The 24,823-nt window shown below is 37.2% G+C and overlaps 1 protein-coding gene across 1 annotated transcript in view; it reads right to left on the bottom strand.

The window, feature by feature from the left end:
- EYS (eyes shut homolog) overlaps positions 1-24,823 on the bottom strand; it is a 1,533,253-nt gene that overhangs the window by 373,582 nt on the left and 1,134,848 nt on the right. The window contains 1 exon segment of the mRNA XM_073224289.1: positions 11,091-11,323. Within this exon segment, the coding sequence (XP_073080390.1) occupies positions 11,091-11,323 (233 nt within the window).

Here is a 24,823-nt window from a genome sequence, read left to right as displayed (position 1 = left end):
GCCCAGGCAAAGTACTGCCTCTGTGCCTCAGATTCGGTAGGATGGGACTATTAGTAGCTGCAGTTTACACATTTTGCTGTATATTCGCAGCTCACCACGATTCTTCCGTCTTGGGCACTGCTTTCTGATCTCCCTCAGCAGCCAGGCTGGCATAGCACACCTTTATTCAGAGCGACTGGGCAAGGTAGGGGTGGTTAACTTAGCCAACCACCTCTTGCCAAGGGTCAACCCAGGAAAGACTCATTCTCCCACAGGGGTAGGACTCTGCAGCATTGAGTCAAGAGCCATAGCAGGAGAGAAGGCGAGAAGAATGAAACAGGACTGCCACAGAGAAAGTGCCCTGGGTGTTTTAGCTCCTAGTCCTAATTCCTTCCTGGGACACCTTTGCATTCCCATTCTGGAGCTCTATGAGACGCTGCGCTTACATTTTTATAACTGTTTTTCTATCTTTGCTTGCATTACCTTGGATCAGATAGGAAGGATAGCTACAAAGATTCAAATCCCAGTTCCAGCTGGCTGCGTAACCATGGACGTGTCCCTTTTCTCTCCTGAGCTATGGGGATAGAATAGCATTTACTCAGAATACTACTCAACCATGAAGAATAAATGAGTCACTGCATGCTAAGACGAAGCACAATGCAATGCCTAGCACATTCAGCAGCCAATAAACGTTAGCTGTGGTTTATTGAGTTGATTTCTGTAACATGGGAAGAGAGTAACTTTGACTGATAAAGTGTTATCTGACTCAGGGTTGGTGTGATGGTTGAAAAGAGGAAGGGCGTGGAAGAGCGAGCATGGTTGGTCCCAAGCGTAGAATCAGAGCTGTTAGTTGCTACCTCTGCTGCTTTCTCACTCCTTAGTTGCTACATCTGATGTTAATCTGCAGAAACAGGGAGATTACACAGAGCATTCATTCCTCATTTTTAATCTACAAGCAGCAAACAGAACTGCAGGCAAAGGGTGACATATATTTGTGTGAGGATTGGTTTCAATTTCCATATCTCTCTATATCTACTCATATTTATTCACATCCATATCTATGATCCTAGGACAGAGAATAAAAAAATATCCATGGAGACAGCTTACCAAAATAGATTAAAGCTATTGAAATCAATTTTGCATTTCAAGGACAGACAGTTTAAAGAACAAATTATTTTGCTCAGGTGACTTTCAATCTCATTAATAAAATTATATTTATGAGTAAGGACATGATGTTGCCCCTTACATACAAGTTCTATTAATTGTTTCCTGCCAAAGACACATCACACATTAAAAAAAAATAGTTACCTGAAAATCGATTTCCTAGAGGCTGTATAATTTATTCTTAATTAGCTCTGGCCATTATTGTCCTTTTGTTTTGCCATGTGTAATAGCATTTTAGGGCATGTTAACATCAGCCTTTGTTTTTACTGTTGATCTATTCTCATATTATCCAAGTTTATATCTTGCAATTCTTTGCACTGATTTATTCCAGTTAACTAGAAGACAGAATTTTTAATCAAATCTTTACTATTTCGTTGTAATGGTTTGATACAAAACTATTAGTGTAGCTTTTCTACCATTACTTAAAGTGTAAAATACAGAATTCAATTAATCCTGTTAATTTAAGTATCTGGTAATATATTCTCACATGGAAGAGCTTAACATTTTCTTTGAATTTGGATGGCTGTAACTTAGAAAAAATAGCCTTTATATGTAGCATCTGACAATAAAACTTTACTAAGTTTTTTGAGAACAGGAACAATGGACCTACTACAAATTTGAATAAAAAGATGAATGAAATTAGTGGAATTGATTTTCTCTTCATTAATTTGGTTTAGCTCCATCTTTAGTGTAAGAAAATTATTGGTACTTATAGTTTTCTCTTAAAAAGGAACTGGAAAAAAAATTTATTCTTACATATTAATTTTCATGATAAAATAATATTCTCTTTGTCCAGAACATTCTCTTCTCTGCTTTTCAAAAGACTAGTACCTTAGCATTTTTTAGTTTTTGATTAAGTGACATGTCCTATACTGGATATTTCTAAGTAGGTCTTTTACTACTCTCACTGTACCCTACCCTGCTCTTCCTTATTACAGCATTCTGTTTCAGAGTTTGTATACAGTTTAGATTTATATTTGAGTATTTGCTTCATTATTGGTTTATACTTATTGGAAATGGTAAAAAGCAGGGAATATGTCCATCTTATTCACCAATGTGTGACCAGTGTTTGAGACCGTGCTTCGCACATAAAAAGTATGGAAGGCATTTGTGGCAGAAATATAGATGAATGATTTCATCTTACTTAATTTATAAATGAATTTACATATTAACTATCTTTTGTAGAAGATTCATGGCCCATTGTTATGTGAAAGGCCTTGTTTAATATACAAATGTAATATACATGTCTGGCAAAGAGCAGATGATCAGGACCGGGTATATAAATCTGACAACTATCACTGGACAGCTGGCATTCAAATCTCACTTAACGGTAGACAGTCAAGCATACTTAAGAGAAGAGAGGTCAAAATGAGTACTTTAGAGTTTGTTAAATAAATGACTCCTTAATGCCTGCTATTTTAATAAATAGTTTAAATCAGTCTTTCGATCACATCTTTCTATCATTTCAGCTGCTTCCATCTTCTCTCATTCTACTCTAATCAAACTTTAAGTTGAAAAGGTCTCTTCATCTTCTCCCCATCTCAATACCATTGTATAATCAACACCATCACGGCTGTTAAGCCATTTTCATTTTGTCTGTGGAACTGTGTGGTCTAATATGGTATCCACCAGCCACATGTAGCTATTGAACACTGGAAATACTATTAATATGAATTAAAATGTGCTATAAGTGGAAAGTACACAGTGGATTTTGAAGACTTTTAGAATGAAAAAGAGTTTAAAATAGTCCGTTAACATTTCTATACTATTGAGATGACAATATGAGGCTAAATGAAATACAGTATTGAAAATAATTTCTTTTGTCTCTTTTTCAATTTTTAATGTGGCAACAAGAAAATTAAAAAGTGGCATACATGCTTTGCATTATATTATTATTGGACAATGCTTCTATAGAATTAAAAATTAAGTATTTCATGACCACTGCATACCAGCATTTTTCTATTTATTAACTCCCGTTTAAACATTTCACCTTAAATTGATTTCATAGGCAGTAGTATACATCATTCTAATTAACTTTTTTCTCTTCTTTATAAGCAAATTTACCTTAGGAAAAAAGGTACCTCTAAATAAGACTGTCAATTAAAAGGGATGATAGTAAATTCATCAAATATTATGTTTACATAATATTGCATTTTTACATCTCTACAGTCAAAAATATCTATATCCATCTATCATAGAAAGAGAGAGAGAGGTAAGTTGGTACAATTGAAGTCACTATTGTCTTAATTTATCGAAGTTTATGCAATTACTTATCTCAAGTATATGCAACTCAATACATTTTTCTTTCAGTTCAACTTGGAATCTGCCCTTGAACAACCTGGAGGACATGCGCTGTGGCAGATAAAATATTGGACTTGAATTGTGTTCTAGTTCTAGATTTGTCCTTAACTAATAGTTTCCATGAGTTATTTCTCTTGGACGTTGTTTCCATCCCTGTAAAATGCTAGTTTCAAATAACTTAATTTTAAGATATTTTCTAATAGTAAATTAATTTGATAGCCTCCAAAGGCCCTAAACATATATCTTAGTAATCTTTCAGGTTCAGAATTTTCCATGTGTGTGCATGTGTGTTCTGTGTGGTGTGCAATAAATCTGGATGCATATAACAATATGGTTGTAGCACTGGAGTGAGAAAGATAAGACACATCATACTTCCCAGTGTGCACACAGACATCTAGTTACAACTGTTTAGCTAACTGGTCATTAACCTCTTACAAGCCTACATCATTTGCTTTATTATCCATAATGGTTTTGCCATGATAAAGTTTTACTGCACATGATTCAGCTCGTCCATGGATAGGTGGGACAGAAGATGGTAGAAGAAAGGGAGAAAAGGTTCTTTGCTGTCATTTATCTTCTATAATCACATTTCTTACTATTTCTTCTTTACAAAAGAATACATGAAAAGATACGAGCCACATTCAGGCTTGTAAATTTTTGAGTAAAAATATCCTAAACTATATTCTATAGAGAGAACATGAAGATCTGTTATTCTTCCAAATAATTAGGAAACATAAGCTTAAAAGAATTTTCCCCTCTTTTCTAGCCTGTTGAAATTACGTCCAGTTTTTCCCTCCACCTTATCCCCTTCCTCACTGTAAACTTTTCTAAATTCTATTCTCAGATTCAACATTCTAAAGCAAGCTCTGATCATTATGTCTTTTCCCCACTGAAAGCCACTGTTAGTGAATATAATATTTTAAATCTGCTATTTAGGGCTGTCTGCTGTAGGGGTCCCACCTGAATTTACAGCTTTATTTCTCAGCTAATCCCACATGTGCCCTGCTCCCAAGCCAAGCCAGACAGCTCCCGGTCCCTTCATGCAGTTCCACATTCTAATTCATTCAACTCATCCTTGTATGTACCATTTCAGATAACTGCTGTCTCTGTGGAATATTTTTTCTTCATTACCTAAATTGGATGTAAGAAAGGAACCATCTCTGTTTATGAAAATATTTTGATATGCTGTTTATGCTGTGCTTGCAGGAGCAATGGCAACAAAAATTTTTGCTAAACTCTTCCGCAATATAAATGAACAAACATGTCAGAAATTCCAGAAGAAAACAGAAAATAGGGGAATGATAAGTAGAAACAAGAGAAATATCTGAGGAATTTTTAAGGAAAGGATTAATGTTCAGTTTTGAAGTATGTGTGCAAACCTGCTTGCACATGTGCACTATAAAAGCCTTGTGTGAAGGCTTCTACTTTGTGTGGAAATGAAGAAGAGGTCCATTGTTTGGAATCTTGGTGGATGTATAGTCTAGTTACAACGTTAGAAGCCTAACATAAAAGATGACTCCTCTGTCCCTCTCCTTCCGCTGCTGTCCAGGCATGGGCTGGCCTATGGTTGAGGTTTTGCTAATTGGACAGTCTCAAAGTATTTCTGAATCTGGAGCAGCCAGCTGAGAACATGGTGGCAGTATGAGTCCCTCCTCAGTGGCGGTGGTACCCAAGCCTTTTCCTGGGTGAGCGTCTCTCTGCTTCTTGCTGACTAGCCTTCCACAGTGTCCAGAGTGCATTTTCCAGCTGGTTCCACTTGCTTCCCTCAATTCCATGAGCACCAGATACCCATCCAATGAACTTCCTTTTCTATTACATGACCATGTAAATCCCCTGAGAAGTGATATCAGGTCCTGTGGTAGGTAGAATAATGCTCCTCCTACCCCACACAAAAATAATGTCCACATCCTAAATTCTAGGATCTCTGCATATGTTACTTTACATAGAAAGGGGCATTAGGGTTGCAGTTGGAGTTAAAGTTGTCAATCAGGTGATGCTGAGACACAGAGATCATCCCAGGTGGGCTCTGTGTAATCACAAGGGTCCTTAAGTGCAGAAAAGGGAGGTAAAAGAATAGATTGAACGATGTAATATTAAAAACACCAGACCCACCATTGTTCACTTTGAAGATGAATGAAGGGGGCCATGAGCCAAGGAATGCAGAAGGCCCCTAGAAGCCAGAACAGGCAAGGAGACAGGCTGTCCCCTAGAGCCACCAGAAAGGAACACAGACCTGCCAACATCTTGGTTTCAGCCCACTGAGAATTATATCAGGCTTATAATGTACAGAAATTTGAGATGGGAACTTGTGTTTGTGTGATAATTAGTTAAGGACACAATAGAAAATGAATATAGGTCCTAAGTAAGACATTATTGGTGAGGGGTGATGATGAGCCGAGATTATGTAGCTTTAAAGACGGGGTGTGGGAAAGAGCCTATGACCTGTGTGGATGCGTCTTCTCTTCCTTGCGTCCCCTACTCCACGCCCTATGCTAACAAGTACCTGCAAACTTAAATACAAGAATATGCTCTCATTTCATACTGCCTTCAAGGACTAATTGCATGTGTTATATACATGCTAGGTGCTCAACTAACGTTTATTTAATTGAATATGTTCAATGATAGGGGAAAAAGAGTATGTCTACTAAGGCAATAAAGGAGATAAAATAAATATCCCTTTTTTGATGAACAGAGGGATATGCATATTCCCTTTTGGATTATTGCCAATGTTAAGTAGACGTCTAGTTTTTCAGTTACAAGCACTAGGATGGGGGGAACCTGAACACAGTGCTCCCTGCTGGACAGTGCAGCAATTACTCAGGGAGATAAGCCAGAGGACTGGAGCCCTTCTGCCCTCCCCCACCTTCAAAAAGGATATCCTTTGCCTCTGGTACAAGTAAACCTGTCTCTCTTCAGCCCCTGTCTTTGAGTTCAGTTCCCATTCATTGTCAACATAAAATCTTAATACTTCAGCAGTTGCCATTTACTAATATATATATATTCAGCATTGCTCTCTGATTTGAAAGATTTTCAGACATGAGTATTATGTTTGAAAAGGCCAACACCCATTTCTTGGCCCTTTTTGGATGAGGTAGACCACCAGTCTCTGGAGAGGATTTAAATCATTGTTATAAGAAGCTGACTAATGACCTGCCTCTCTCTCTGCCTTCGTAGCTCTGGAATGCCAGACATTCAGTCACCTGACCTAAAGTTAATAAATAAATTCAGACTACTCTAATATGCCTTTAAAATACATTCCAGTTACGGCAGAAACAAAGGCAGACATTAAAGAAGTCTCCCCCTTTTTTTAAAATAACAGAACACTTAGTAAAACCTTTCATTTTTATTTCTAGGTTTGCAATTTACTCAGTACAGTTGACCTTTAAACATATATGAAATATACACAGACAGGATATCAAATAAAACAAAAGATTTCCTGTTTTTAATATATGGCATTTAAAGACTCCTTTATTGCACTATTTATAAAACTGTTTTATAGAACACTAAAAAGTATGGGGCTGTTTAAAAATGTTAATCCTATAATTAATAGTCAGAGGCATACGTTTTCCCTGAGCACAAGGCGCTGATATTCTAAATCTGTCACTCTGCACTTTACAGGAGGAGACAGCCATCTGCCTGCACGCAGCCATCTAAAACAAAGCAAGAATATATGCTCTGTGTTCCCCCTGGCGAAATGCAGGATCGTTATGATAAAGCAGGCAACGAGGGTTAGCTCCTGCCAGTTAAGGCAGCCCGTGCTGAGAAAAAGGAGCATATTACATCAAACTGATTTTATAAGTCAGGGTTATTAGGTGCCTGGATATGAATGATTTGATAATGCAGAGCACATGACGTCATCTAAGTAGTGGGAAATAGGTGAAAGGGTGACGTTTTACTGTTATCCTGTAGCCCTAAAAATCCTTTCTTTGTGTCATCCAATCTACGGCTATTTCAGTTAAGGTGTACACAAATTTATACCGCCATTTTTCTGTGAAAAATCAAAGTGGTTAGAATAAGATATTTTAACATTCTCTCACAGATTAAGAATATTAACTGGAGGAAAAATGGAGCAAGGCCATGAGGAAAAATCGATGGCCTGTGCATCTTCACGTAGAGATGCCGATGTGACTATATTTTTTTCCAGAGGGTCATGTTCTTTTATCACCTATGTCCAGATTTTTCTGAAATTCAAATCTTTGTAGTTTATATTAAGTGTTACTCAACACTAAAATATAACTCTATAATATTAATATAATACTACAGTTTAGTGTTATGAACTGAAAAAAATATATATATGGAGAGAGAAATATTGATTGATTATTTTAGAGACTGTTTATCTAAAGCAAGATTTTTTAGCAGGTAGTTGATACACTTTGAGGCTGGCATACAATACTGTTTATTGAAATCCACACAGAAATTGTGGCATCTGGCCAATCTGGATAATGCTATAAGAAGTCACGCATTGGTACCAGATTCCTGAATCACGAGCCTCAGGCAGCAGGCATCATCTGTCAATCTGGTCTGAGATACATACAAGTATGAATTATATTTAGAGCATGAGACTGAAAACGCAAACCTATTCTTGGCTTTCTTTATGACTGAAAGAAGAAAGGTACTTAATTCAAATTAGGGAGAAAATGACTAAAAATAAGTATTTATCATTTTTATACTTACAAATAATATTCCCAATTCTAAAAATGCATATCACACCAAGTTAAGGATTATACTGAAACAGTTCTCCCCAAAAGAAGGCAAGAACAACAAAATTACAGGTAAATACTAAGATATCTGATAGTCTAAAAAGTCTTATTGCACGAATTTTGTTTAGCGTGTCATACACCTCAACTATTTCTGATCACGTCTTTCTTTTTAAACAATTCTCTAAGTAGTAATAGGTACTGACTTCCAGTTTCTCATTTTTATTGTGCACATGGAAATAAATATTACATAGTGGATTACTTAGATTTAGTAACACATAGTTTTAAAAATATTGTAAATCCAAGAGGAAAAACAGTTAAAAATATAGATGGCAGGAAGTGATTAATAATGGTGGAAGAAACAGAATATTCCCCACAGTGAACAGAGCGCAGAGATCCCCAATTCTTTTCCTGAGGTCAGTTTCCTACGTTCTGCCACCTAACACACCAAATACAATTCAACCTCAGTCAAGCCTTGGGTTTAACTCTGTGCAAACCTGGGTTTTTCTTTTTCTGGAAGAAAGTATAGGTCTTCATATGAAGTGTTTAAGCTACTGAATGAGGAGTTAAAGAAGGGAGAAGAGGGGAGAGAAGAACTGTGGTTGGACGGTCATTTGTAGTCTAATATGTGTGATTGATCAGAAGACATACTCAGTAACTAAGGACTTCTCCTTTCACATCAGTTTTACCACAGTAGGTAAATTTGTATTTAAAAAAATATCGAAGTATATTTTAAGAAAGGTAAGGCGGGTATTTTTCCAAGACTCAACCTAGCATGAAATTAAAGAAAGAAAAAACACTCCCAGAGTTTTAAATGGTAAGAGTAGATCTAAAAGAGACTTGCAATCCAAATTATGTCCCTGGAACCCTTCCCACAGAATGTAATATTAAGGATCTCAGATTGTAGCAGAAGGCAAGTCTCATGATATTTTGCAGACATATGACATATTCACTCAAAAATCAAGTAATAGTCACGTGTCTTCTATTTTTTACAGTTAAAAAATAGACTTTAAGTAAGGACACATAATGTTTTACAATGAGCATGAAAATAGACTGTGTTTCCATTTCTGTGGTTCTTACTGTATTTACCCTCTTACTTGGCTGAATATCAACACATTCATAGCAGTTACACAGGGTCTTTTGGGAAGAATAGTTGAGTAACTCCCGCATTTTGGTATTTTAAAACAGAGTTATTTACCACAATCTTGGATAAGTATGAAATTCTCTGCCATCTGAATCATTATCCAGTAGTAATTCTCACCCCCACCTCCCCAATTTAGAACCAGTGATTAATTTTACATAGAAAACAGTGACACTTTTCAGCTATTAGTGGAGGAATGATGCAGTCAGCAGCGTCATGACCTAATGCCTTTATGATCTGCCCATGGCGTTTCTGGCTCTAATTGCCAAATATTGCTGTAATTAACTCAGAGACTCTTAGGAAGCCATTAGATGTTAACAGTAGGGGAATTTTCTTTTGATTCATAAACAGTTCCATTAATGCGAAAACCATATTTTTAAGCAGCAAAAAATAATGTACTCTTCAACACGCCAAAATATTTTAAATACAGGATTGAGTATAAAATATAAAAATCACGATTTGGTACTAATTAAAACATAAAAATACTATCAATTAGAATCTAATTGTTTCTATAGTGATAAAGGATGGACGCACCATGATTTTAGAAGAAACTATAGACACAACACTACATCTGAATTGTAAAAATGAGCAAAGGAAATCTTATTTAGAATGGAGTTGGGAAGCCCTGAAGGGGACGCTATCACCACTCCTTGCACCCCTGCAGGAAGAAGGAAGATAATTCTTAGTATTACTGGAGACAGGCCCCTGGTCTGTTTGAGAGGAAGAATTCAAAAATGGATGAAAAGAAGTGGTTGAGCATTAAGAGTTTATTTGGAGAATGAAGTTCAGAAAAAAGCAAGAGTAAACGACCAAGAGTTAGGGCGTGGGCAGACCCAGAGGGGGTCACACAGGGAACAGGGAAGATTTTTTATGTATAAGGAGATGAATATTCGCTAAGAGAGATTGGGTTTCGGAGGGGACAGGCAGAGGGGACCTCCTGGAGGTCGGGCTTGCTCCGCCCGCACGTAGCGTAGTGGAAGTTTTCTGACTGTGTTTGTTTCTCCTTGGAACCATTGTGGCAGGCTAGGCGTGATTTTTTAGTATATTAATGATAGAAAGGCATGAATTTTACTATATGAATGAAAGTATAGAATATTTAAAGGTGAAATCAGGATCAACTTCCCCTCCACGTTACCCTCACGCCCCATCGCAGGGAAGAGCTTGCACAGAATGTATAGAATGTAAGCAGGCATCCGACTGAGCTCCCCCTGCCCACTCCCTGAGCACAGCTGGTTATCCACCTCCTGTAACAAAAGGACTCTACACATTAATTTTACCTCCTGTTTTTAAGAAAGACTGTCCCAGCAATGAAGCACTAACCACGTCTCGCAGCCAATTAGAAACCTCCACAACCTCAAACCTTGTTCTCCAATGAGTTTCGTTCATAACAACCTCCTCAAATTTCCTCCTAAGACCTAATAAAACCTGATTTTCCCTTTATCTCTTCAGGCATACCTGTGGTTTGCCATGGTTTGCTTGTCCCAAATTGCAATTTCTCTGTTATTCCTGCACATTACGTTAGTAAAATAACAATTTTATTTTTAAGGTTGATAGAATTTTAACTCTCATGTTTTGTGGCCATTGAACATATATTTTGAATGGCAATTCTGATGAAAAAAAAAAATCTTATGTTTGCTTCCACAATACTGAACCAAAAGTGTTTTATCAGAACTCATTTAAAAATAATATTGTATAGATATTTCTTATTTGTGTTAGTATCCATCTATTTGTTCATGGTTACGTTTCAATTTCCTTCCACCCTCTGGAGATGTTTAAAAAAATATAGAAGGGTAATGAAGATTGATTACCTTGTTCACAAGCACGGCCAGTGAAATGCAGTGGACAGTCACACTGAAATGAGACTATACCACCTGCGAGGAAGACAGGATGGCAGGTACCCCCGGGGTGGCACATATCCTCCTGGCACACTGATGGCGCTGCTGCCGGGAGCCCGAGGGAGGTCCGTAAGGAATCAGTTCCTTCTGCTGCACCAGCGGGAGCAACAAAAGAGGGTGCTGCCCACAGAGTAGAGTCCTCAGATCTAGATTTATCAACAGGTCAGAAAGCGCAACATAAGTAAAAAGGTACCAGGAACTTAGACAGAAGTAACAGAAACTTCGGTTTACAACAAGAGGGAATAAAAACAATTGAACTGAGGGCAAATAGAATCATCATGTTTGTTTCATAACTGTATGATTCATAAACGTTGAGCCGCAGAAGGTGACCCTAGGTGAATCCGGGAGCTGTAGTCGGTCGGAACAGTTCTGAGAAGCCAAATTACTTTCTTCAAAGAAGTAAGAAACCTAGGTATATTGGCCTTTCTGAGTCTACAAGTCAGTTCTCTTAGGCAAAAGAATTAGAATTTTGGCTAAGCACAGTTCTATTTTGGCTATTCTAGACCTCATGAGCCTAAGATCAAGAAATTAGGTCATGTTACATTTTAGTTGTAAAACTGCTTGAACTTCAAATATTTCCAGGTTAATTGCTAGAAACATGTATTTCTCAGTGACTTGTGTTCATTTCTAGGAGTTATCCAAGAGGTACCGTAGAAATGCCTACAAGTGATGTCCTAATTTTTTCACAATTTTACTACCAGTCTGATTTTTTCTTCCCTCAAAAATGATATACAAAAAACGATTTCTTTTCAAGTAAGTTGAAATCCCTTACTTTTATATTCAAAGGTCCCTGATATTTGAATTCCCTTTTTACTCTCCAGCTTATTTTATCATGATTCCTAATAAGTCTCTTAACATCTTTCCAACCAAATGAGATGACCATTCCTTAAAGTTCCTGAGCTTTCCTAATTTTGGAAGGTTGTTCAAGCCACTTTCTATGTACTGTTTTAACTCTCTTCCTATGTCAAGTTCACTTAGTGTCAAGTCAGGGTCTGTGTTATTTCCCCCACGTAGCTCTCTTGGTCGCTCCCAGCCCACCAGAATGAAACTGGAAACTGACCTTTCTCTCATCTCTAAAATCCCACAGTAGGTCATTGTACCACTGCAAGAATGTTTGCCACCCATTGTAGTAGAGTTTTATGTGATACACAGCCACTCCTGGACTATAAACTGGTCATAGTTTTTCTACCCTCACCTCCACCCACAAACTCCTCATTTCGGCAGATGCCTCATTTGCAGTGAGCACTTCATAACACAGTTGTTGAGTCCATGTCTTCAGTGACCTCCTGAGTGTTACCTACAAGCTATTTGGGAAACAGTGCTTTTGGATTTTTCATTTAATAAAATCATTTGGAGAATTATCTTTTTAGTGTAGAAAATCTCACTGCAGTAAAAATCATCAACAATTTAACTGAGTAAATGTTCATGTTGTATATTGTCATAAAGATAAAACCTGGGCCAAAGAAGTCGGTTCAGTGATGTTCTCTGACTGATATTAGAGTCTTATTTTTGTTTCTACTACCTACACTGCTGTCAGCTTATTGGGATAAAAAAGCTGAAGAAAGTGAAATAATTCATGAAAACATTTTATCAAAATAATATTAATGTGCAGGTCAGTTTTTTAATAATTCTTTCACCACCGAAATCCTTTATGGTGTTTATCATATTTTTTATGAGGTTTTCAGCCTGACTCTCTCTCCTCGTTCCTCTGGACTGCAGTCTCCATGAAGGCAGATGCTCTTTTCTTCATTTTATCCCTAACAACAGTGCTTGATCCCAAGTAGGCTCTCCAGGAAATATTTTATAAATGAACTTGAATCATTTCTCAAACATGCAATGCACCACACTACTGATGAGAAACATGGCAAGTGAAAATAATTTTGTCATCTTCAGGGTCAATTTGATAACTTTATTATACAGCTCTTTAGTTTTTTAAATCATCCAAATTCTAACACTTTTGGCAATCTTACGATCATCTTTCTCTGATTTCTCTAAATAATAGATGAGCATAGCTCTCCCCTTCTGCATTCAGAAGTTTGTCCCTTTAAGGTAAATTTCATCAAGCTAAATATGATAAATTGGATCACATGAGATTTATTACTCAGTATTCCATAGTCTAATTAAATTTTTAGTTTTAGTGTTTCTGAATGATTTCACCATTTTGTCTGACTCTTCCCGTGGACTCTATGAACTGCAGTCAATCATCTCTTTCAAAGGAATAATTAAACTGAATTAAATGTTACTACTTGTTTCTCCCTTGATAGCTGCTCAGGGAGCCTGCGTCTCACCTGAAAAAAATCAGTATGTTGCTTGTTTCAGTTGCTAAGTGATTATGCAAAAATAATTACTATTAATTGATTCATGAATGAAAACATCAAGCTCTTAAATCAAATTTTGAAAACAGCCTTAATCAGATATATTTGATGTTATCAGGGTCAAATATAATATCTGATGAGTTATTATTGAAAGTGTTTGACTTCCAGTATTTTTTTTCTTAAGTTATATCATGAACTTATTATTTTGGAATTCAGAATTAAAATATTTTTTCAATGTGTTATATATTTAAAAAGAAACAAAACTTTGTTCTGATAAAATTTTAACCTATTTTTTACATAACTTACATGTTAAAATATCCAGCAAATGTGGACATCTATTAAACACCACTATATGATACATATCAATACAATTGGCAATGCAAAAAAAAGAATATTAAAGTTATAATCACTTTTAATTCTAAAAATTATGAATTTATGAAAGCTTTGAAATAAATCAAGACTCAAAGTTTTCAAAACTGTTTTTTAAATAAACAATATTGTAAAAGTTGAACTTTATTGCCAATTTTATCTAAATTGTTGATTTACAATCCTAAACAATAGGCCTGAAGAATATGCTTAACTGCCTGTTGGGTACCTTTGGACAAGGGTAGAGTGATGAACTGGGCACTATTACAACAAGCTGTAAGCTCTACAGAACTTTTTCTGAATGAGTTAATGATTGACTAAAACAAGCTAATTTAGCTAATTTTTTTCATGCTAATTTGAAATTCAAGCATGATTTTAGAGAAAGACACCTTGATATGACAGTGATTTCCAACTATGTTTATAAGAAAGGAGGACATGCCATCCATTGTCTCCGGCCTGCCACTTGCCCTTTTCCAGGGAGTTCTACAGAATCCCTTGCAAGGCTGGTGGCATTCACTTTGCTTCAGACTGAGGGATTTTGCTCAGTTGCCTTTCCCCTGCTCAGCAGATTTTGTCTAGCCTCCATTTCTCAGAATGGGCTCAAAGTGTGAAACCTGGAAGCCCTGTTTCACAAGCAGAGACCAGGAGAATTTTTCGAAGTTTGATGGAATATTGACTAAAAGGCAGGGAAGAATCTCGGCTGAAGGAATTTTGAGTGTGTGGCTCTTAATAGTGTAGGTGGAAGCAAAGTTTCAAAAATCATTATAATTAGATTTGTTAAAAGCAGTAAAATAAATGTGTTATAGTCTAGGCAATAAAAGACATATACTTGATGCATAAATAATATGTACAAATACATTTTTAATTATAAAATGAGAATACTAGTATAAGTACACATACTCCACTCTACTTTGTCTTTTCACCTACTAAAATAAGCTGTTCTATTTTTATTTTTTCATCTAAAAATAATTCTTAGCAGGCTACCCTATCTTAATGAAACTTTGTCATTTTTCCATTTTAAAGCTGCAGAGTGTTACACTGTTTGGATATATGTAATTGATTCTATCCATTTGGATTTAATATACATATGCTGTTCAAGTTTTCTCTTGATTATCTAGATCATTTATACATTTTAATAGCTATATTGAGATATAATTCACTGACATGGAGTATGCCCATTCACAGTGTAAGGTTCAATATTTGTAGTAGATCCAGAGTTGTGTAATCATTACCACAATCTAATTTTGTGTTCCCTAAAAGAACCCTCATATCCATCAGCAGTCCCTCCCCACCACCTGCCTCAGCCTACTTTCTGTATCTATACATTTGTCTGTTATGAACATTTCACATAAATGGAATCACATAATATGTAGCCTTTTGTTACTGGCTTTTTCGGTTAATATACTGTTTTCAAGGCCATTCCATGTTTATCCTTGGTTATCCAGGTGGTCCTGCATCAATCCTTATTGATGACTTTGAAGATGGAAGAGGGTCACAAGCCAAGGAATGCAGACAGCCTCTAGAAGCTGAATTCCCTATGAGAGTCTGCAGCAAGAGCACAGCCCTGGCCACACCTTGATTTTAGCCCAGTGACACCGTATCAGACTTCTGATCTCTAGAACCTTAAAATGAATTCTTATTCATGTCCTCCTCCAACCCAGTACTCCACTCCTGAAGCAGTCACTCTATGTTCCTTTTTGTACAAATACATATTCAGACTATATAGACATATAATTTAGTTTTCTTTCTTTACCAGCTATTAAACAAGTAAAATTGCATTAGTAAGGATAATGCTGGCTCCTGGAATAGATACACTTTGAATTCTCATTAGCTTAGCAACACAGAAACTTACTTATTCATACAAAGTTCACTCAGCAGACATGGTGGGGGGAGTTCTGTTTCCTGTAGTCATTCAGTGACTTCCAGGGACTGAGGTGACTTAGGCTTTACCATCCTCAGCATGTGGTTTCTGAGGTTGCCTTAGGTGTCACACACAAATACCCAAATATCAAATAGAGTCACAGATGGAGGAACGAAGGGACATGTAAGATGTTATCTATTCCATTCCATTGACCAGAACTTGGTCATGTGGCCGAACTGACTGCAAGGGAGCATGGGAAATCATCTAGTTATGTGCCCAGGAAGGTGGGAAAATTAGTTTTGTGAATCCAGCCAGCCAGTACCATGGAAATCATGTTATAAATATTATTATTAAATAAAACTAAAACAAGATATCACTTGCATGTTTTTTCCTTCACTTTCAGTTACAAAATATTTGGGAGATATTATATGGTTGTTACACACAGATAAAGTTCATAAATTTTAAAGAGAAAAGTTCTAGTGTCAATGTATCACAGTGTATTTAATCATCTCCCTATTGATAAACATTTATCAATATATTTTCAGTATAACTATTCAAATGATAAATACTGCAGTGAATTCACTGTACAAATAGCTTGTGAACATCCATAAGTATATTTGAATATCTAGAGGTGAAACTTGTTGGAGCAAATAAATATACCTAATCTGTATGTTAAGATATATGCCATAGTAGTCTGTACAAAATGAAGCTCCCCAGACTGTTTTTGATTACTAATTTCCTCAACCCTTCACCAAAATTAAGTATCATCTTCAATTAATTGGCTATTTATCTGATAAATGAGAATTATGAGGATAACTTCACTGACTTTCAATGCTTATAATTTTGTACTATGTCACTTGTCATTTACATTTATCTATTTTAAATCACTATAATATATATGTTCCTCACTTTTTCAATTGGTTTGTTTTTATCAACTTATAGAAGATAATGTATGACCGATGTTGATCAGTTTTATGTCTTTTCAAATAAGATTCCTTGGTTTTTCTGTTGATGCTCATTTTCTTTTCCCTCCTTTGTTGTTCCTGTTGAAAATTAATTTAAGTCCAGTTATCCTTCTTTTGTAGGAAACTTTCTCTCTTCTCTGAAATTTCTGGAAGAAGTTCCCTTTGTCTTTGTTGACCAGCAGTTTTTCACTGTAATGTGTTGAGGTACAGAGTCATTTTTATTCATTTACCTTATTTTTTTTCCCAGGGAGCTTTCCTATTTGAAGGATTTATGTTTTTCATCTATTCTGGAAAAATTATAGCTCTCCCACATTCACTCTATAGTTTCCTGATAGAACGTTTATTACATGAAATAAAAGTTTCTTGTTTTATCCTCTATATCTTTAGCTCTTTTTGCAAAATCTCCCTCTTGATTTATAGTAATCTCTTTGGATAATTATCCTCTTCATTAATTCTCTTTAGGGTTTTAATTGCTGTTTAACTTGACCATTTTTAAATTTAAATGATTATGTTTTTAACTTTTTGAAGTCCTAATTACTTATGTTTAAAATTAATGAGAGTGTCTGATAGTATGATCTGGGTGATGGTTACACGAGTAAACACACAAGTCAAGATGCATGAAGCTGTACACTAAGATTTTTGCATTTTACTACATGTGCCTCAATATAAAAAAATTAAGTGACCAAAAAAATAAACTCTACTGAGTTTTCATGATTATCTGTTTCCTTACCTATACTTTCTCTCTTTTATTTCTTTAAAAAAAATCAAGCATGATATTTCTTACAATGTGTCTGGTACAAGCCATTTGGCCTTTGCCGATGTAAGTCACCTCCTCTCTCCACTGATTCTTTCTTCATGGTGCTTTTCATTCCGCCTCAAGTATCACAGCAGGTCTCTACTGTAGACTCAAATTGCTTGGAATTTGATCTGTGAGAATACTTTGAAGCCTGCGTGTAAGGCATTCCGCTAAAGAGGACTCGGTACATTGTCTAATGCATGAGAGCAATTTCAATGAACACTGTAAAACAAACTTTTTTCTTTATGATTTTTGAATAAATAGGAAGTGGCACATTTACATCACAATTCTTGGCACCAAGTCATTGCTTAATAAATATTGTGAATAATTGAAATGATCAACAGGTTGGGGCCACAAACCTCCACACTGGGCTAGTTTGCTTGGGTTGTGTTAGGTATAATAGGGGGAGACTTTTTTTCCCTCCCACCTAAAGGTGAGGTACAGTCAGGAACATTTCCTTGATTTTCTTTCTTTTTCACCTTCTTTCTTTCTCTTTCTTTTTTTGGCTGTAAAGTATTTTCTCATGATTTTGTCACTTAAATAGTTTCTTTGCAACTTTCTCGCTGCTTTAGCCTGCATTTTATCTGTCTTGGAACTTGCATGCTTTTTTCAGCTTTCTTCTTTCATCTTCCACGAAGTTCTCAAAATGCATGTCAGCTAAAGGAATCGTTTATTATTTTTTTCTAATACCAATATATATGACTGTGGCATGTGAATGTGTGTGGGTGAGTGTATGTCTTCGTATTTTCCATAGATTCTAGAGGGAAGTAGATTTAGATATGTGGGTACACTTAGCAAACTGTAGAAAATGCTTGATATTATTTTGTATATTTATTATAGAACACTTAATTGTTTTTCTGTGATTATCTCCCTTTTAAAGGACTTAAAACCTCAAAGCAAACTTCCTTATTTACTTACTTAAGTAACTAGGACTTCACGTAGTTCTGATATATAGTACTTTCTAAAGATGTATTTTTTTGACTTCATAAATGTTCTAATCGATAGGTATTTTTCTGAGATGCAGCATAAAAAGAAGCAAGTCATTTTTAAACATAAAATGTAACGGATCAGGGGAGCGGAGCCAGGATGGCGGCGTGAGTAGAGCAGTGGAACTCTCCTCCCAAAACCACATAGAATTATGAAAATATAACAAAGAGAACTCTTCCTAAAATAGAGACCAGAGGGCACAGGACAACATCCAGACCACATCCACACCTGTGAGAACCCAGTGCCTCGCGAAGGTGGTAAGATACAAGCCCCGGCCCGGCGGGACCCGAGTGCCTCTCCCCCCGGCTCCCGGCGGGTGGAAAGAAACCAGAGCGGTTTTTTTTTTCTTTTTTGGTGAGTGCTTTTTGGAAGCCTTAAAGGGACAGGGACCCCAATACTAGGGAAAAAGGGCAGCAAGACTGGTGAGTGGGTGCCTGAGACCGGTGCCTGAGCACAAAGAAAATCGTGCGTTTTTTCCCTTTTTTTTGGCGAGTGCTTTTCGGAAGCCCTAAAGGGACAGGGACCCCAATACTAGGGAAACAGGGCAGCAAGACCGGTGAGCAGGTGCCTGAGACCGGCGCCTGAGGACAAAGAAAATCGCGCATTTTCCCCCTTTTTTTTGGCGAGTGCTTTTTGGAAGCCTTAAGGGGACAGGGACCCCAATACTAGGGAAACAGGGCAGCAATACTGGTGAGCAGGTGCCTGAGACTGGTGCCTGAGGACAAACAATATCGTGCGTTTCTCCCTTATTTATTTTTTTGATGAGTGCTTTTTGGAAGCCTTAAAGGGACAGGGACCACAATACTAGGGAAACAAGGCAGCAAGATCAGTGAGCAGATGCTTGAGACCGGCACCTGAGGACAAAGAAAATCATGCTTTTTTTTTTTCCTTTTTTTTTTTTTTTTCCTCTTTCATTGTTGCTGTTGTTGTTTTAGTCTGGAGAGTGCTTTTTGGAAGTCTTAAAGGGGCAGGAAAGGACACTTAGCCCAGAGGCAGGGAATCTGGGGATCTCTGGGCACTCTAACCCCCAGGGCAACAGGGAGCACAGAGGCCCCTCACGGAGATAAACAGCCTCCTGGATGCTCCCCCTCCAACAGAAGCCCTGTCTGTGCACAGCTGCCAAGCATAAGTCATTAGAGGTCGCTATTCTCCCAGGAGAGGAAGGCCACAAACCAACAAGAAGGGAAGCTCTTCCAGCGGTCACTTGTACCAGCTCTGCAAACTATCTCTATCACCATGAAAAGGCAAAACTACAGGCAGACAAAGATCACAGAGACAACAGCTGAGAAGGAGACAGACCTAACCAGTCCCCCTGAAAAAGAATTCAAAATAAAAATCATGAACATGCTGACAGAGATGCAGAGAAAAATGCAAGAGCAATGGGATGAAGTCCGGAGGGAGATCACAGATGTCAGGAAGGAGATCACAGAAGTGAAACAATCCCTGGAAGGATTTATAAGCAGAATGGATAAGATGCAAGAGGTCATTGAAGGAATAGAAAGCAGAGAACAGGAATGTATAGAAGCTGACATAGAGAGAGATAAAAGGATCTCCAGGAATGAAACAACACTAAGAGAACTATGTGACCAATCCAAAAGGAATATTATTTGTATTATAGGGGTACCAGAAGAAGAAGAAAGAGGAAAAGGGATAGAAAGTCTCTTTGAAGAAATAATTGCTGAAAACTTCCCCAAACTGGGGGAGGAAACAATCGAACAGACCACAGAAATACACAGAACCCCCAACAGAAAGGATCCAAGGAGGACAACACCAAGACACATAATAATTAAATTGGCAAGGATCAAGGACAAGGAAAGAGTTTTAAAGGCAGCTAGAGAGAAAAAGGTCACCTATAAAGGAAAACCAATCAGGCTAACATCAGACTTCTCAACAGAAACCCTACAGGCCAGAAGAGAATGGCATGATATATTTAATGCAATGAAACAGAAGGGCCTAAAACCAAGGATACTGTATCCAGCACAACTATCATTTAAATATGATGGTGGGATTAAACGATTCCCAGACATGCAAAAGCTGAGAGAATTTGCTTCCCACAAACCACCTCTACAGGGCATCCTACAGGGACTGCTCTAGATGGGAGCACTCCTATAAAGAGCACAGAACAAAACACACAACATATAAAGAATGGAGGAGGAGGAATAAGAAGGGAGAGAAGAAAAGAATCTCCAGACAGTGTATATAACAGCTCAATAAGCGAGCTAAGTTAGGCAGTAAGATACTAAAGAAGCTAACCTTGAACCTTTGGTAACCACGAATCTAAAGCCTGCAATGGCAATAAGTACATATCTCTCAATAGTCACCCTAAATGTAAACGGACTTAATGCACCAATCAAAAGACACAGAGAATGGATAAAAAAGCAAGACTCATCTATATGCTGCTTACAAGAAACTCACCTCAAACCCAAAGACAAGCACAGACTAAAAGTCAAAGGATGGAAAAACATATTTCAGGCAAACAACAGTGAGAAGAAAGCAGAGGTTGCAGTACTAATATCAGACAAATAGACTTCAAAACAAAGAAAGTAACAAGAGATAAAGACGGACACTACATAATGATAAAGGGCTCAGTCCAACAAGAGGATATAACCATTCTAAATATATATGCACCCAATACAGGAGCACCAGCATATGTGAAATAAATACTAACAGAACTAAAGGGGGAAATAGACTGCAATGCATTCATCTTAGGAAACTTCAACACACCACTCACCCCAAAGGATAGATCCACTGGGCAGAAAATAAGTAAGAGCACACAGGCATTGAACAACACACTAGAACAGATGGACCTAACAGACATCTATAGAACGCTACATCCAAAAGCAACAGGATATACATTCTTCTCAAGTGCACATGGAACATTCCTCAGAATAGACCACATACTAGCTCACAAAAAGAGCCTCAGTAAATTCCAAAATATTGAAATTCTACCAACCAATGTTTCAGACCACAAAGGTATAAAACCAGAAATAAATTCTATAAAGAAAACAAAGAGGCTCACAAACACATGGAGGCTTAACAACATGCTTCTAAATAATCAATGGATCAATGAACAAATCAAAATAGAGATCAAGGAATATATAGAAACAAATGACAACAACAACACAAAACCCCAACTTCTGTGGGATGCAGCAAAAGCAGTCTTAAGAGGAAAGTATATAGCGATCCAGGCACACCTGAAGAAGGAAGAACAATCCCAAATGAATAGTCTAACATCACAACTATCGAAACTGGAAAAAGAAGAACAAATGAGGCCTAAAGTCAGCAGAAGGAGGGACATAATAAAGATCAGAGAAGAAATAAACAAAATTGAGAAGAATAAAACAATAGCAAAAATCAACGAAACCAAGACCTGGTCCTTTGAGAAAATAAACAAAATAGATAAGCCTCTAGCCCAACTTATTAAGAGAAAAAGAGAATCAACACAAATCAACATAATCAGAAATGAGAATAGAAAAATCACGACAGACTCCACAGAAATACAAAGAATTATTAAGGACTACTATGAAAACTTATATGCCAACAAGCTGGAAAACCTAGAAGAAATGGACAACTTCCTAGAAAAATACAACCTCCCAAGACTGACCAAGGAAGAAACACAAAAGTTAAACAAACCATTTATGAGCAAAGAAATTGAAACGGTAATCAAAAAACTACCCAAGAACAAAACCCCGGGTCTGGACGGATTTACCTCGGAATTTTATCAGACACACAGAGAAGACATAATACCCATTGTCCTTAAAGTGTTCCAAAAAATAGAAGAAGAGGGAATACTCCCAAACTCATTCTATGAAGCCAACATCACCCTAATACCAAAACCAGGCAAAGATCCCACCAAAAAAGAAAATTACAGACCAATATCCCTGATGAATGTAGATGCAAAAATACTCAATAAAATATTAGCAAACAGAATTCAACAGTATATCAAAAGGATCATACACCATGACCAAGTGGGGTTCATCTCAGGGATGCAAGGATGGTACAACATTTGAAAATCCATCAACATCATCCACCACATCAACAAAAAGAAACACAAAAACCACATGATCATCTCCATAGATGCTGAAAAAGCATTTGACAAAATTCAACATCCATTCATGATAAAAACTCTCAGCAAAATGGGAATAGAGGGCAAGTACCTCAACATAATAAAGGCCATGTATGAAAAACCCACAGCCAACATCATACTGAACAGCGAGAAGCTGAAAGCATTTCCTCTGACATCGGGAACCAGACAGGGATGCCCACTCTCCCCACTGTTATTTAACATAGTACTGGAGGTCCTAGCCACAGCAATCAGACAAAACAAAGAAATACAAGGAATCCAGATTGGTAAAGAAGAAGTTAAACTGTCACTATTTGCAGATGATATGATACTGTACATAAAAAACTGTAAAGACTCCACTCCAAAACTACTAGAACTGATATTGGAATACAGCAAAGTTGCAGGATACAAAATTAACACACAGAAATCTGTAGCTTTCCTATACACTAACAATGAACCAATAGAAAGAGAAATCAGGAAAACAATTCCATTCACCATTGCATCAAAAAGAATAAAATACCTAGGAATAAACCTAACCAAAGAAGTGAAAGACTTATACTCTGAAAACTACAAGTCACTCTTAAGAGAAATTAAAGGGGACACTAACAAATGGAAACTCATCCCCTGCTTATGGCTAGGAAGAATCAATATTGTCAAAATGGCCATCCTGCCCAAAGCAATATACAGATTTGATGCAATTCCAATCAAATTACCAGCAACATTCTTCAATGAACTGGAACAAATAATTCAAAAATTCATATGGAAACACCAAAGATCCCGAATAGCCAAATCAATCCTGAAAAAGGAGAATAAAGTAGGGGGATCTCACTCCTCAACTTCAAGCTCTACTACAAAGCCATAGTAATCAAGACAATTTGGTACTGGCACAAGAACAAAGTCACAGACCAGTGGAACAGATTAGAGACTCCAGAAATTAACCCAAACATATATCGTCAATTAATATTTGATAAAGGACTGTCAATGGCAAAATGACAGTCTCTTCAACAGATGGTGCTGGCAAAACTGGACAGCTACATGTAGGAGAATGAAACTGGACCTTTGTCTAACCCCATATACAAAGGTAAACTCAAAATGGATCAAAGACCTGAATGTAAGTCATGAAACCATAAAACTCTTGGAAAAAAACATAGGCAAATACCCCTTAGACATAAACATGAGTGACCTCTTCTTGAACATATCTCCCCGGGCAAGGAAAACAACAGCAAAAATGAACAAGTGGGACTATATTAAGCTGAAAAGCTTCTGTACAGTGAAAGACACCATCAATAGAACAAAAAGGAAGCCTACAGTATGGGAGAATATATTTGAAAATGACAGATATGATAAAGGTTTGACGTCCAGAATATATAAAGAGCTCACATACCTCAACAAACAAAAAACAAATAACCCAATTAAAAAATGGGCAGAGGAACTGAACAGACAGTTCTCTAAAAAAGAAATACAGATGGCCAACAGACACATGAAAAGATGCTCCACATTGCTAATTATCAGAGAAATGCAAATTAAAACTACAATGAGGTATCACCTCACACCAGTAAGGATGTCTGCCATCCAAAAGACAAACAACAACAAATGTTGGTGAGGCTGTGGAGAAAGGGGAACCCTCCTACACTGCTGGTGGGAATGTAAATTAGCTCAACCATTGTGGAAAGCAGTATGGAGATTCATCAAAATGCTCAAAACAGACCTACCATTTGACCCAGGAATTCCACTCCTAGGAATTTACCCTAAGAATGCAGCAATCAAGTTTGAGAAAGACAGATGCACCCCTATGTTTATCACAGCACTATTTACAATAGCGAAGAAATGGAAGCAACCTAATGTCCATCAGTAGATGAATGGATAAAGAAGATGTGGTACATATACACAATGGAATACTACTCAGCTATAAGAAGATGAAAAATCCTACCATTTGCAGCAACATGGATGGAGCTGGTGAGTATTATGCTCAGTGAAATAAGCCAAGCGGAGAAAGAGAAATACCAAATGATATCACTCATCTGTGGAGAATAAGAACAAAGGAAAAACTGAAGGAACAAAACAGCAGCGGAATTACAGAACCCAAAAATGGACTAACAGGTACCAAAGGGAAAGGAGCTGGGGAGGATGGGTGGGTAGGAGGGGATAAGGGGGGGGAAGAAGGAGGGGGGTATTAAGATTAGCATGCAGCGGGGGGGGAGGGAGAAAGGGGAGGGAGGGCTCTACAACACAGAGAGGACAAGTAGTGACTCTACATTTTGCTATGCTGATGGACAGTGACCATAAGGTGGTT

This window comes from Manis javanica, chromosome 16 (assembly GCF_040802235.1).
Source record: "Manis javanica isolate MJ-LG chromosome 16, MJ_LKY, whole genome shotgun sequence".
NCBI lineage: Eukaryota > Metazoa > Chordata > Mammalia > Pholidota > Manidae > Manis > Manis javanica.
The sequence above is the reverse complement of the archived record's forward strand: the minus strand, read 5'-3'. Positions and strand labels throughout refer to the sequence as shown.